The sequence below is a fragment of the Pelecanus crispus genome, chromosome 1 (genome assembly GCF_030463565.1).
Source record: "Pelecanus crispus isolate bPelCri1 chromosome 1, bPelCri1.pri, whole genome shotgun sequence".
Taxonomy (NCBI): domain Eukaryota; kingdom Metazoa; phylum Chordata; class Aves; order Pelecaniformes; family Pelecanidae; genus Pelecanus; species Pelecanus crispus.
Window position 1 is genome coordinate 224,659,516 of NC_134643.1, and position 12,068 is coordinate 224,671,583.

Below are 12,068 nucleotides of genomic sequence, written 5' to 3' on the forward strand. Positions count from 1 at the left end.
GCAGCTACGTCCAATCTTAGTCTCCGACTTGGACAACGGTCTATGTCTAGTGGAATTATCTACGCAAAGTTTATAGTGATTAGTATTTAATAGCTACATGGATCAGTAATGTTTCCTTAGCAGTAATTCGGCATCCTATCAGTCGCTTACCAAAGACCTGCCATTGGTAGAAGCTCGATCTGCCGTTGGTAGAAGGTTGGTCTGCCATTGTAGAAGGTCGATCTGCTGTTGGTAGAAGGTTGGTCTGCCATTGGTAGAAGCTCGATCTGCCGTTGGTAGAAGGTTGGTCTGTCATTGTAGAAGGTCGATCTGCTGTTGTAGAAGGTTGATCTGCCGTTGTAGAAGGTTGATCTGATGTTGGTAGAAGGTTGGTCTGCTGTTGTAGAAGGTCGATCTGCCATTGGTAGAAGGTTGATCTGCCGTTGTAGAAGGTCAATGCCATTGGTAGAAGGTCGATCTGCCATTGGTAGAAGGTCGATCTGCCGTTGGTGGAAGGTCGATCTGCCGTTGGTGGAAGGTCGATCTGCCGTTGGTAGAAGGTCGATCTGCCATTGTAGAAGGTTGATCTGTTGTTGTAGAAGGTTGATCTGCCGTTGTAGAAGGTTGGTCTGCTGTTGTAGAAGGTCGATCTGCCATCGGTAGAAGGTTGATCTGCCGTTGTAGAAGGTCAATGCCATTGGTAGAAGGTCAATCTGCCATTGGTAGAAGGTCGATCTGCCATTGGTGGAAGGTCGATCTGCCATTGTAGAAGGTTGATCTGCTGTTGGTATAAGGTTGATCTGCTGTTGGTAGGAGGTTGATCTGCCATTGTAGAAGGTTGATCTACCATTGGTATAAAGTTGATCTGCCATTGCAGAAGGTCGATCTGCTGCTGGTAGAAGGTTGATCTGCCATTGGTAGAAGGTCGATCTGCTGTTGGTAGAAGGTCGATCTGCTGTTGGTAGAAGGTTGATCTGCCATTGTAGAAGGTCGATCTGCTGTTGGTAGAAGGTCGATCTGCTGTTGGTAGAAGGTTGATCTGCCATTGTAGAAGGTTGATCTGCCATTGTAGAAGGTCAATCTGCCATTGTAGAAGGTCTCTGTGCTGTTGTAGAAGGTCTCTCTGCCTTGAGGAACGACGTTGAGAGGTGCCCCAGCTCAAGGGGAGGTCACTGCCATGCTCCCTGGCAGGTAGAGCTCTGAGAAGGCTCGCTCAGGCTGTCATATTTATGGGATAAAGTGGTTGGCTTGTAGGCAAATCACATGCAATGGGACAGGTATGCGTGAGGCTCCTCGCACCCACAACTTTCGTTCCTTGATAAACGACTCTTGGAAAAGCTACCCGCTGTTCATGTGTCAATGGCGTGATCAGCGTTCCGAGCTCGTACACACCGATGCTCTCCGTGCCGCTCAGCTCCTTTGCGGCTTCCCAGAGAACAGACCGGATCCCGAGGAGTTCTTGGCCCAGTGGCGGCTCCGACCTTTGCCTCCTTCGGAGCCCGCACCAACCCAGCGCTAGTTTGGTTAAGGGGTCAAGTGTATCCGTCACAATATGTATGACTGCGCACGTGTGTGTACATGTCCGTGTGTGTACATGTCCATGTGTGTGCATGTGCATGTCTTGTCTGTGCACGTGCGCACATGCGTGGGAGCACACCTGCGCGTGCCTGTGTGTGTGCATATGTTCATGCGTTCATCTGCATGTGTGCAGTATGCACGTGTGTGCTTGCATATGCACGTTTGTGTGCATGCACATGCACTTGTGTGCAGGTGCATGCATGCAGATGGATCTTGCATGTGTGTTTGCATCTGTGTGTATGCACATGTGTGTGCAGGTGGGATCGTGCATATATGTATGTGAATGTACATGTGCACATCTGTGCATGCACGCATGTCTGTTCACATATGGCTTTGCACGTGTATTGCATAGATATGTGCAGTTGTGTGCATGCAAATGTGTGCATATGCATGTGCATACGTGCATGTGTTTGTGCACGCAGGTGTGCATATGCAGTGTGCGCCTGTGTGTGTGCAAGCGTGAGCGTGGCTCTATGTGCGCATCCGTATGTGTGGACAGCCACGTCCAGTTGCGTGTGTGCATGTGTTCGTACTTCTGTTTGTGTGGATGTCTGCATGCATGCATCTGTGTGCACATGTGTGCAAGTGGGTGCATTTTTACAATTGTCCATGTGCATGCATTTGTGCCTGTGTGTACAGCTGTGAGTGTACATGTGTTTGCATTGGCACGTATGTGTGTGCATATCTGTGTGCAGGTGTGTGCAAGTGTGAGTGTGCATGTACGCTTACGTGAGTGCACGCATGTGTGAACATAAGTTTGTTCATGTGTGTTTGTGCATGTGTCTGTGTGCAAATGTGTGTGCATGCTTGGCGTGTGTACCTGTGTAAGTGCAAGTGTGTGCATGCGCACATAAATGTGTGCACACAGATGTGTCTTGCATGTGTGTTTGCATTCGTGTGTATGCACATGTATGTGCAGGTGGGAGTGTGCATACATGTATGTGAATGTGCATGTGCACATATGTGCACGCACGCATGTGTTCACATATAGCTTTCAATGTGTAGTGCATATAAATTTGCAGGTACATGTGTGACCATGTAAATGCGTGTTTGTGCAGGTATGTGTGCATGCAGGTGTGCACAGCCATGTGCACGTTGAGTGTGCATAAGTGTGACTGTGTGTGCATATATATGTGTGTTGACACGTGTGTTCATGTGTGCTGGCACACATCTGAATGCATGCGTGTATGCCTGCATGCATCTGTGCATGCTAGTGTATGTGCATGCGTGTGTACATATCTGTGTGCATGTCAGTGCATGCATGCGATTGTACATGTGTGTGCACATGCGAGCATATCTGCATGTGGGTGCATGTGTGTGACTGCGTGCATGTGAGTGCATGGATGGCGTGGCTTGCACACATGCATGCAGGCATGTGACTGTGCATGTGAATGCACGCATAGGCATGCTTGCATGCGTGTGTGCGTGCATGTGACTGTGTGTGCATGTATGCATGGGCATGCTTGCATGTGTCCGTGTGGGTGTGTGACGGTGTGCATGTGAATACACGCATGGGCGTGCCTTGCATGTGTGCGTGTGGGTGTGTGACTGTGTGCACGTGTGTATGCATGGGTGTGTCTTGCACGTCTGTGTGCAGGCATGTGACTGTGCATGCATGTGAATGCATGCATGGGTGTGTCTTGCACATGTGCATGCAGGCTTGTGACTGCATGTGAACGCACATATGGGCACGCTTGCACGAGCATGCTTGGACATGTTTGTGCGTGCATGTGAGTGCGTGCATGAATGCATGGGCGTGCCTTGCACTGTGCACACAGGTGTGTGTGCGTGCATGTGAGTACATGCACGGGTGTGCATTGCACGTGTGTGTGCAGGCTTGTGATTGTGCGTGCGAATACATGCATGGGTGTGCCTTGCACGTGTGTGTGTGTGCATGTGAGCATGCGTGCATGTATGCATGGGCGTGTCTCGCACGTGCGCATGCAGGCGTACAAGTGTGCATGCGAATGCATGCACGGGCAGGCTTGCACACGTGCGTGCGGGAGTATGGCTGTGCATGCATGCGAATACGTGCATGGGCGTGCCTTGCATGTGGGTGTGCAGGCGTGTGAGTGTGTGCACGCACACACATGGGTGTGCCTTGCACGTGTGCATGCAGGCGTGTGACTGTGCATGCAAATGCACGCAGGCATGGGCATGCTTGCACACGTGTGTGCAGCCGTGTGAGTGTGTGCATACACACGCATGGGCTTGCCTTGCGCATGTGAATGCAGGTGTGGGACTGTGTGCACGTGTGTATGCATGGGTGTGCCTTGCACATCTGCGTGCAGGTGTGTGACTGTGCGTGCATGTGAATGCATGCCTGGGTGTGCCTTGCATGTGTGCATGCAGGCTTGTGACTGTGCATTGAAATGCAGGCATGGGCATGCTTGCCCATGTGTGTGCAGGCGTGTGCCTGTGCATCCAAAGGAATACACGTATGGGTGTGCCTTGCACGTGTGCATGAGTGTGACTGTGTGTGCATGTATGCATGGGCATGCCTTGCACACGTGCATGCATGTGTGCCAGGGTGCATGTGAATGCACGCACGGGCAGGCTTGCACGTGTGTGTGCAGGCGTGTGACTGTGCATCCATAGGAATACACGCGTGGGTGTGCCTTGCACGTGAGCGTGTGTGCTTGTGAGTGTGTGTGCATGTATGCATGGGCATGCCTATGCAGGCGTGTGAGCGTGCATGCGAATGCACGCACTGGCATGCTTGCCCGTGTGCGCGCGGGCGCGTGACTGTGCGTGCATGTGGAGACGCGCATGGGCGTGCCTCACACGTGCGTGTGCAGCTGTGTGCGAGCACCCACGCGCGGGCGTACCTCACACGCGTGCATGCAGGCGTGTGACGGCATGCGCGTGAATGCACGCCTGTGCGCGCCTTGCACGTGCGTGTGCAGGTGCCCGACCGCGTGCGTGTAAATGCACGCCTGCGCGCGCCTTGCATGTGCGGGTACGGGCGTGTGACTGAGCGTGCGTGTGAATGCACGCCTGCGCGCGCCTTGCACGTGCGTGTGCGGGCGCCCGACCGCGTGCATGTAAATGCACGCCTGGGCACGCCTTGCACGTGCGCGTACGGGCGCGACTGTGCATGCATGCAGAGACGCGCATGGGTGCGCTTCAGACGTGCGTGTGCAGCCGCGTGCAAGCACCCACGCGCGGGCATACCTCGCACGCGTACATGCAGGCGTGTGACTGTGCGTGCGTGTGAACGCACGCCTGGGTGCACCTTGCACGTGCGTGTGCGGGTGTGTGACTGCGCGTGCGCATGAATGCACGCCTGTGCGCACCTTGCACGTGTGGGTACAGGCGTGTGACTGAGCATGCGACTGCGCATGCGTGTGAATGCACACCTGGGCGCGCCTTGCACGTGCGCGTGCGGGCGCGTGACTGCGCGTGCGCGTGAATGCACGCCCGGGCGCGCCTTGCACGTCCACATGCGGGCGTGTGCCTGCGCGTGCGCGTGAATGCATGCCCGGGCGCGCCTTGCACGCACGCGTGCGGGCGCGTGACTGTGCATGCATGCGGAGACGCGCATGGGTGTGCCTCACACGTGCATGTGCAGCCGCGTGCGAGCACCCACGCGCGGGCGTACCTCACACACGTGCATGCAGGCGTGTGAAGGCGTGCGCGTGAATGCACGCCCGGGGCGCGCCTTGCACGTGCGCGTGCGGGCGCGTGACTGCGCGTGCGTGTGAATGCGCGCCCGCACGCGCCTTGCATGTGTGGGTACGGGCGTGTGACTGCGCGTGCGTGTGAATGCACGCCTGCGTGTGCCTTGCACGTGTGGGTACGGGCGCGTGACTGCGCGTGCAGCTGTGTGTGCGTGTGCATGCACGCCTGGGCGCGCCCTGCACGCGCGCGTGCGGGCGCGTGACTGCGCGTGCGCGTGAATACACGCCCAGGCGCGCCTTGCACGCGCGCGTGCAGGTGTGTGCTCACACGCGTGCCTCCCCCCCCCCCCCCCGCGCCCGGTGCCAGGCAAGCCCCGCCCCCTCCGCCGAGGCCCCGCCCCCTCCGCCGAGGCCCCGCCCCCTCCGGCGCAGCGCCGCCCGCGCGCTCCCCCCCCCGCGCGCCTCCCTGGCTGCGTGCGGCGGTCGCGGGCGCGGGGCGGGTGCGCTCCTCGCGCGGGGCCGCCATGGCGTGGCCCTGCATCACTCGCGCTTGCTGCATCGCCCGGTTCTGGAACCAGCTGGACAAGGCGGACATCGCCGTCCCGCTCGTCTTCACCAAATACTCGGAGGCCACCGAGCAGCCCCCGGCCCCCGCCCAGCCCCCGCGCCCCGCCGCCCCCATCGACACCCAGCCCGGCGGCGAGGCGGGGGGCGAGCCGGCTCCCGGGGCCACCCGGCCCGGCCCGGCCCCGCACGCCTCCCCCCCGGCCGACTCGGTGATGCGGCACGACTACAAGCCCTGGAAGGTGCAGCGCCCGGAGCCGAGCTGCAAGCCCAAAAGCGAGTACCAGCCCTCGGACACCCCCTTCGAGAAGGAGACGCAGTACCAGAAGGATTTCCGCGCCTGGCCCATCCCCAAGCGCGGGGACCATCCCTGGATCCCCAAACCGGGACCTTCCCCCGTCCTCGCCCTGGAGCGGGGGTCCCCGGAGAAGGCGGCTCAGGAGAAGCGACGGAAGGTGCTCGCCGGTGCCGAGAAGAAGGAGGAAGACCCCGAGGGGGAGGATGAGCATCCCAAAGCCCTGCGAGCCGGGGATGCGAGAGAGAAGGCTCGGAAGAAGGCGGAGGAGGCGGGGGGGCAGCCGGCGGAGGCGGGCAGGGGCCGGGCGGCCGCCGATGCTCTCAACAGGCAGATCAAGGAGGAGGTGGCGGCGGGGGTCAGCTCGTCCTACAGGTCAGCCCCCCCCCCCCCCCAGACCCCTCCATCCCGACCCCCAACCCGCCGGCTCCTCGCCCACCCTCCCCCGGTCCCCCTCTGCCCATCCCCGGGGGGGACATCCCCACCCTGGGAGCTGGGGGAATGCGGCTTCGAAACATTTTGGGGGGGTGGGAGGGGTGTTTGCGGATCTCCTGCCCCGTGGGGGGGGGGGGTGTCCTTAAAATCCCCCACCTCTCCGGGTGTCGTTGATGGGGCGTGGGAAGGTGCTCTGCAGGTAACGCATCCACCCGTCCTTTTTACGGGTGGGTTTAGAGCAGGTTTGGGTGTCCCTCTCCGCCTCTCCCCAGCATCCCAAAATTCAGCGACACCCGCCGCCGCCTTAGCTTTTGGCAGGGCGCGGTTTGGGTCGCTTCCCTGGGATGTGCAAGTGGCCGCTTCTCCTTTCCCAAGCGCATCCCTGGCAGCCCAGGAACCCGAAGGACCGGCAGCCCCGCCGCATCGCTGCATCCTGGGGGGCTCGCGGGCAGGCGGAGGTCCCACGCGCCCGCGGGGTACCCCACGCCTGGCAGGGTCCCGCGCAGCATCCCAGGCCCCCAGCATCCCCGAGACAAAGCGTCCCGGCGACGCGGCGGGATGCGGGTGACGCGCGTCCTAGGCCGCTTTGGGTGGGGCAGCCTTCGGATGCTGCCATGTTTTAACGCAGCACGACGAGGGGTGGCACATCCCTCTGTCCCCGGCCCCCCTCCCATCATCCCCCCACACCGGGCTAGAAAGGGGCGCCCTTATTTCACCCCAAGAACAGACCCCGTTTGGGATTCGGAGCGCGGAAACTCCTTGCTGCGAGCCGCCGTTGTTATTTCTCTCGGGCTGAAGGGCTTGGATGTGTCGGGAATACGAAACAAAAGTGATGGGGTGGCTGCCCTGCGCGTACACTTGCAAAAGAGGGTTTGCTGCGATTGTGTTTTCCAGAGCTTTCTTTGGCAGAGCCCACCGCCGCCGGGGTGGAGGTGGCAGAGAGCAAAGCTGGGGTTTGTTGTGACAAAAGTGTAATCACAGCCTTTTTGCTTCTCCCCGTGCCCGTGTGAATGCCAAGGTGCTTATGCCTTCGAGTGATGGATTTTCTGCCCTAGGGAGATTTAGGGGTGACGCCCTGCCATTGAACAGGTAGTAAATTCATGCAGATTTAAAATGAAGCTGGGATTTGACTCCTCTGTCCCACCGGTGACCGTGTGGCATGGCAGAGCTGGCAATCATCTCCTTTCCCATGTCCCTGGGTGGCAAACGGTTCAAGCAGCGAGATTTTTATTTTTTTTTTTTGCTGTAGTTCGGCGTCGGCTCTGGCTTTTACTGGGGATGCGGGTGATGCCGTGGGCTCGGGTGCATCTAGGTGTGACGACGGCGGTCGGCTGAGACATGAGAAAATGGCCAGGGAATTTTGGAGGGTGTGGAGCAAGGCTTTTCCAGAAGTGACACAGTCTTTTAATCTGCTTTGGCCAGGCGTGATTTTTGCTTTGGCTTTTTGTCTGGTCATGTTCCCAGGTCTGGGCTCATGTCAGTGATGGCAGGACTAAAGCAGAAAGCTGTCCTAGAGCTGGAGAGCTGTTGTGTTGCTCTCCTCCACTGGTGCAAAGGATAATTCGGCTTATTTACTTGCCTATTTAAATACAGATTGCTCACCCTCCCATCCCTCCACGTAGCATCCCTCCTGTCTGCTCCAGCAAATTCAGACGGCCGCCGTTGCAGCAGGGCAGGCTGGGCTGGGCTGGTTTCCTCCCCAAGCAAAGGGTTTGCGTCAGGTCAGATGTTGAACGCAAGAGGAACCTGAAGGCTTCAGCCCTCCCTGTGTTGCTCCTTCTCTTTCAGGACACCCCTAGGGCTTGTCTTCCCCCCGGGGTCCTCCTTCTGGTCTCCCACTTCCACATTTTTCTTCCTTGCAGTGTATTGCAAGAGAAGTGTTTGCGCTGATGCTCAGCCCTGGAACATGAGCGCCTCTTCATTAATGCATAAGTGATGTTGTGGCTAATTGTTCTCATGTTCTGTTCAAATTAGGCATCTTTTAAGTGTTGTTTATTGTTTGGGTTCTTTTTAAAAGCCAAATTCTCCAAATCCCTATTACTGTCAAGAACCTTGCTGCTCGCAGGAGTCCCTGCTGGGTGGGTTTTGAACATCTCCAAGGATGGAGACTCCACAGCCTATATGGGCAACCTTATGGGCCACCCAGCAGCCCAAATTATCTCCTAGTGACCTTTTGGGTAGTCAAGCATTGGAACAGGCTGCCCAGAGACGTGGTGGAGTCCCCATCCCTGGAAGAGTTCAAAAAACGGGCAGACGTGGCACGGTGGGACATGGTTTAGTGGGCATGGGGGTGTTGGGTTGATGGTTGGACTGATGATCTTAGAGGTCCTTTCCAATCTTAATGATTACTAGTTTTTACTTTCATTATAAATGATCCAGCCACCAAGCCAGGAGGTGTGAGGTTGCTACTCTCCCCTTAACTGGTTTAGTGGTGGCCTTGGTAGTGTGGGTTAATGGTTGGACTGGATGATCTTAAAGGTCTTTTCCAACCTGAACGATTCGATGATTCTATGGCTCATGTGGGATTTGTCCTCCATGGCCTTTGCTGTGCTTGTGCATGGGTGACCGCTCCCCAGCAGCAGAGAGCAGGGGCAGATCTTCTTACAGTCCTCTGCCACTGCTGCAAATCGGCGTAATGTGATGCTCCAAGGCTGGGAAACAATTCCTCCGTGAAACCAAAGAGCTCACTGGTAACGGTTTTTAAATTCACGCAGTTCCCCTGGGTGTTATTTACAGGTGGGGGAACAGAGCATGGGATGGAGTAAGCAACTAGCCCAAGGTCATCAGGGAAGTCCAGGCTAAAGGGAGGAATTCCCTGTTCTAACCTCTTTATACCGAGACAAATGAATATTGCGGAGACCATGCGCCTGCGACCTCCCTGCCCAGACCTGCGGAGCAGAGGCGATGCCCGGCGGTGATGGCCATGGAGGCTACTCCCAGCCCGAGCGATGGATGATTTGTTTGCGTTAGCATTTGAGCCCGGAATCCTTCAGCGAGGCCAGAGCAGCAATGGCAGGGCTGTGCATGTCCGCAAGAGCCTGTGCCCAGAGATCCTACAGAATAAACAGGATTTCTTTACATTATTTATTTCTATTATTCATAATATTTATATTAATGTGATTTATATTTTATATATTTATTAAATACTCATTTATCTATAGGATTCATTTAGGTACTTACGCCCAAATAAATTCCCTTGGCAAACCAAGGGAAGCAGTGGGAGAACATGCTCATTCCTAACGGTTTCCAAAAGTTAAGTGACTTCCATAGCAAGATCTGGTTTGAAGCCATCGATAGCAAGTAGGTTTGAAGGTGATCAAGTTGTGCATGATGGTATCTGCTTGCCAATTAGTGCCCTATTCCTCTTTGGCTGTGGGGAAACTGAGGCAGAGGTGCTGAGTGACCTACACGGTGCATCAGGGCAGGGGTCAGAGTGCAGCTCTGGGGCATCGTTCTCCTGTTTGCTGTTGTTCTTCTGGGGTCTTCCAGTGGTGCTGGAAGCCACCGCCGTGAGCGGGTGTGACACAGGTTCCAGCACCGAGCTGCTTCTTGCCTCAGTTTCCCTCCCCAAACTGCCCGAGCAGCGTTACAGGGGCAGGTTGCATCTCCCTTCAACTCCTCTTCTCTGCAGTCCTGCTTCTCGTGGTGGCCTGTGGACCCTGAGGGACCAAGTAAGGACCAGGGCATCCTTCAGCTGGATCCCCCAGCCTGGGGGGGACTTTTCAGCTGCTTGGAAAGCTGTTCCTGCTGGGTGGAGCCTTTTCTTGTTCAATTCTCTGACATCCCGTAGGAGGATCTGGTGGCATCATTGAGGGCTTTATCTGTATTGGGCACAGAGCTGGCCCTGGTGACCCCAGTACTTGAGTGCTTGGGAGGGGATTTTGCCCCCTGAACTCCTGGAAGGGACGGGCAGAGCTCTTCTCCCTGCTGCACCCAAGGATGGAGGGGGATGGAGGGGGCTGGGCTTGACCCTGGGGGTCTGGGAGCAGAGAGAGTAGGTGAGAAAATGTGCATTTGCTGGTGGAAGTGGAACAATTAGAATCACGTTTGGCAGAAATGCAAGAAGGAATGAATGTTTTCCATTTTTGTTTGAAAATGATGGGAAAATGTTAGAATTGGGTGTTTCCTGGGTGGGTTTTTTTCCTTCTTCTTCTTTGTCTTGTATTCTTCTCCTTTTGTTACCTGTTTTTCCCTGAAGGAAAAAAGATATAAAAGGGAAAGGGGAAATTTCACCCCCTGTGCAGAGTGTTGAAATGAGTAGTAAGGCAATGAATTTTCCCCAGAGAAGTAATATTGCAAAACCTAGTTTTTAAGTTCTTCACCAAAAAGGGATCTATCTCTTTTTTTTAACGAAAGCAATTATTTTTTTCCCCCACCAATTTCCTTTCCTATCAGAGGAAACAAAACAAGAAAGGCTTCAATGGAAAATTTTGCCTCTACTATTAATGAATTGCCTGTTGCTAATGTTCTGTCATTCATCTCAAGCCCTGGAGGTACTAAAGATGTGGAGCAAATGAGAATTTGTAGTAGCTGCAGAGATGAATGAGACGGTGCTGGAGACTTGCTGTGTATTTTTCTGAGATACAGAGGAGCTAATTTAGGGAGGGATGTCCACACAGGAGGGCTGGAGCAAGCTCTGTGAGGGCGGGGGATTCATACTGCATCATTATAGTTGTGGAAATGTAGGGTTTGAAGGACCTTCTGAGATCATCTGGTCCACATCCCATTTCTGGGGAAGGGGATGATATGTCCAGACCACTCTAGGTTGATTTTATCTAACCTATTCTTGAAAGTCTCCAGTGGAGGACGTGTCCCATCTTGGTGAGACCCTCAGTAACATCTCTCGTGTTTTCAGGTGTGCCAAACGGTGGGAAATTTTCCATTGCCTTCTGAAATTTCTGATCAGATCCACAGGCTGAGTCCGAATTAGTAAATTAAACAGTTCCAGAACACATGCCTGGGCACGGGGACATGATCATCTACACTCTTCAGTTGTTGAAATAGTCCCTAGCACTCTCCCCGGGCTTGTTTGGCAGTGGGTATGAGCCAAGAACTGATCCCAGCGAGCAGCTTGGGTGCAACCACCTTGGTTTGGGAGTCGAAGGGGTGTAATAGTGTGAGTGTGGGCTGTCCCAGACTTCAGTGCCAGAGAACATTACTGGGCAGACTTCATTTCCCAGTGTCATTTCAGCTACGAACTCCCAGTTTGGATGAGAGTGCCATTAAAGTAACCGATGTAGGCAAATGGATCCAATTTTGCTCTCAGCTGGAAGGGAAGGGGCAGGATGTTTCCATCCAGAAAAGGCTGTTCAAAGAGATGTTTGGCAGCTTTGGCTAAGGCTGAGCTCGGGCTCAGCAGTTACTTGATATGTACCTTTAGCAGGAGGAGGAGACAGGATGTCTGCTGATACCCCAAGGACCGGTCTTATGAGTATGTAATACCTGTGCGTGGAGGAAGCCCTTGTATTTACTAAGACATGAAGAGGATGGAGATGGGTGTTGCAGATAGGCAGCTATCCTGCCACGCTCTGCGTCTTGATCTCCTCTGGATGTAGTCCACCAGCTGAGAAAGGCTGGTGGTATCTCCAAGTTAGACT

At 55.2% G+C, this 12,068-nt stretch overlaps 1 protein-coding gene across 1 annotated transcript in view; it reads left to right on the forward strand.

The window, feature by feature from the left end:
- Nucleotides 1-5,701: 5,701 nt before the first annotated feature.
- MAP6 (microtubule associated protein 6) overlaps nt 5,702-12,068 on the forward strand; it is a 47,339-nt gene continuing 40,972 nt past the window's right edge. Inside the window, exon 1 of the mRNA XM_075727719.1 lies at nt 5,702-6,411. Coding sequence (XP_075583834.1) covers nt 5,702-6,411 — 710 coding nt within the window. The remainder of the gene's footprint in view (nt 6,412-12,068) is intronic.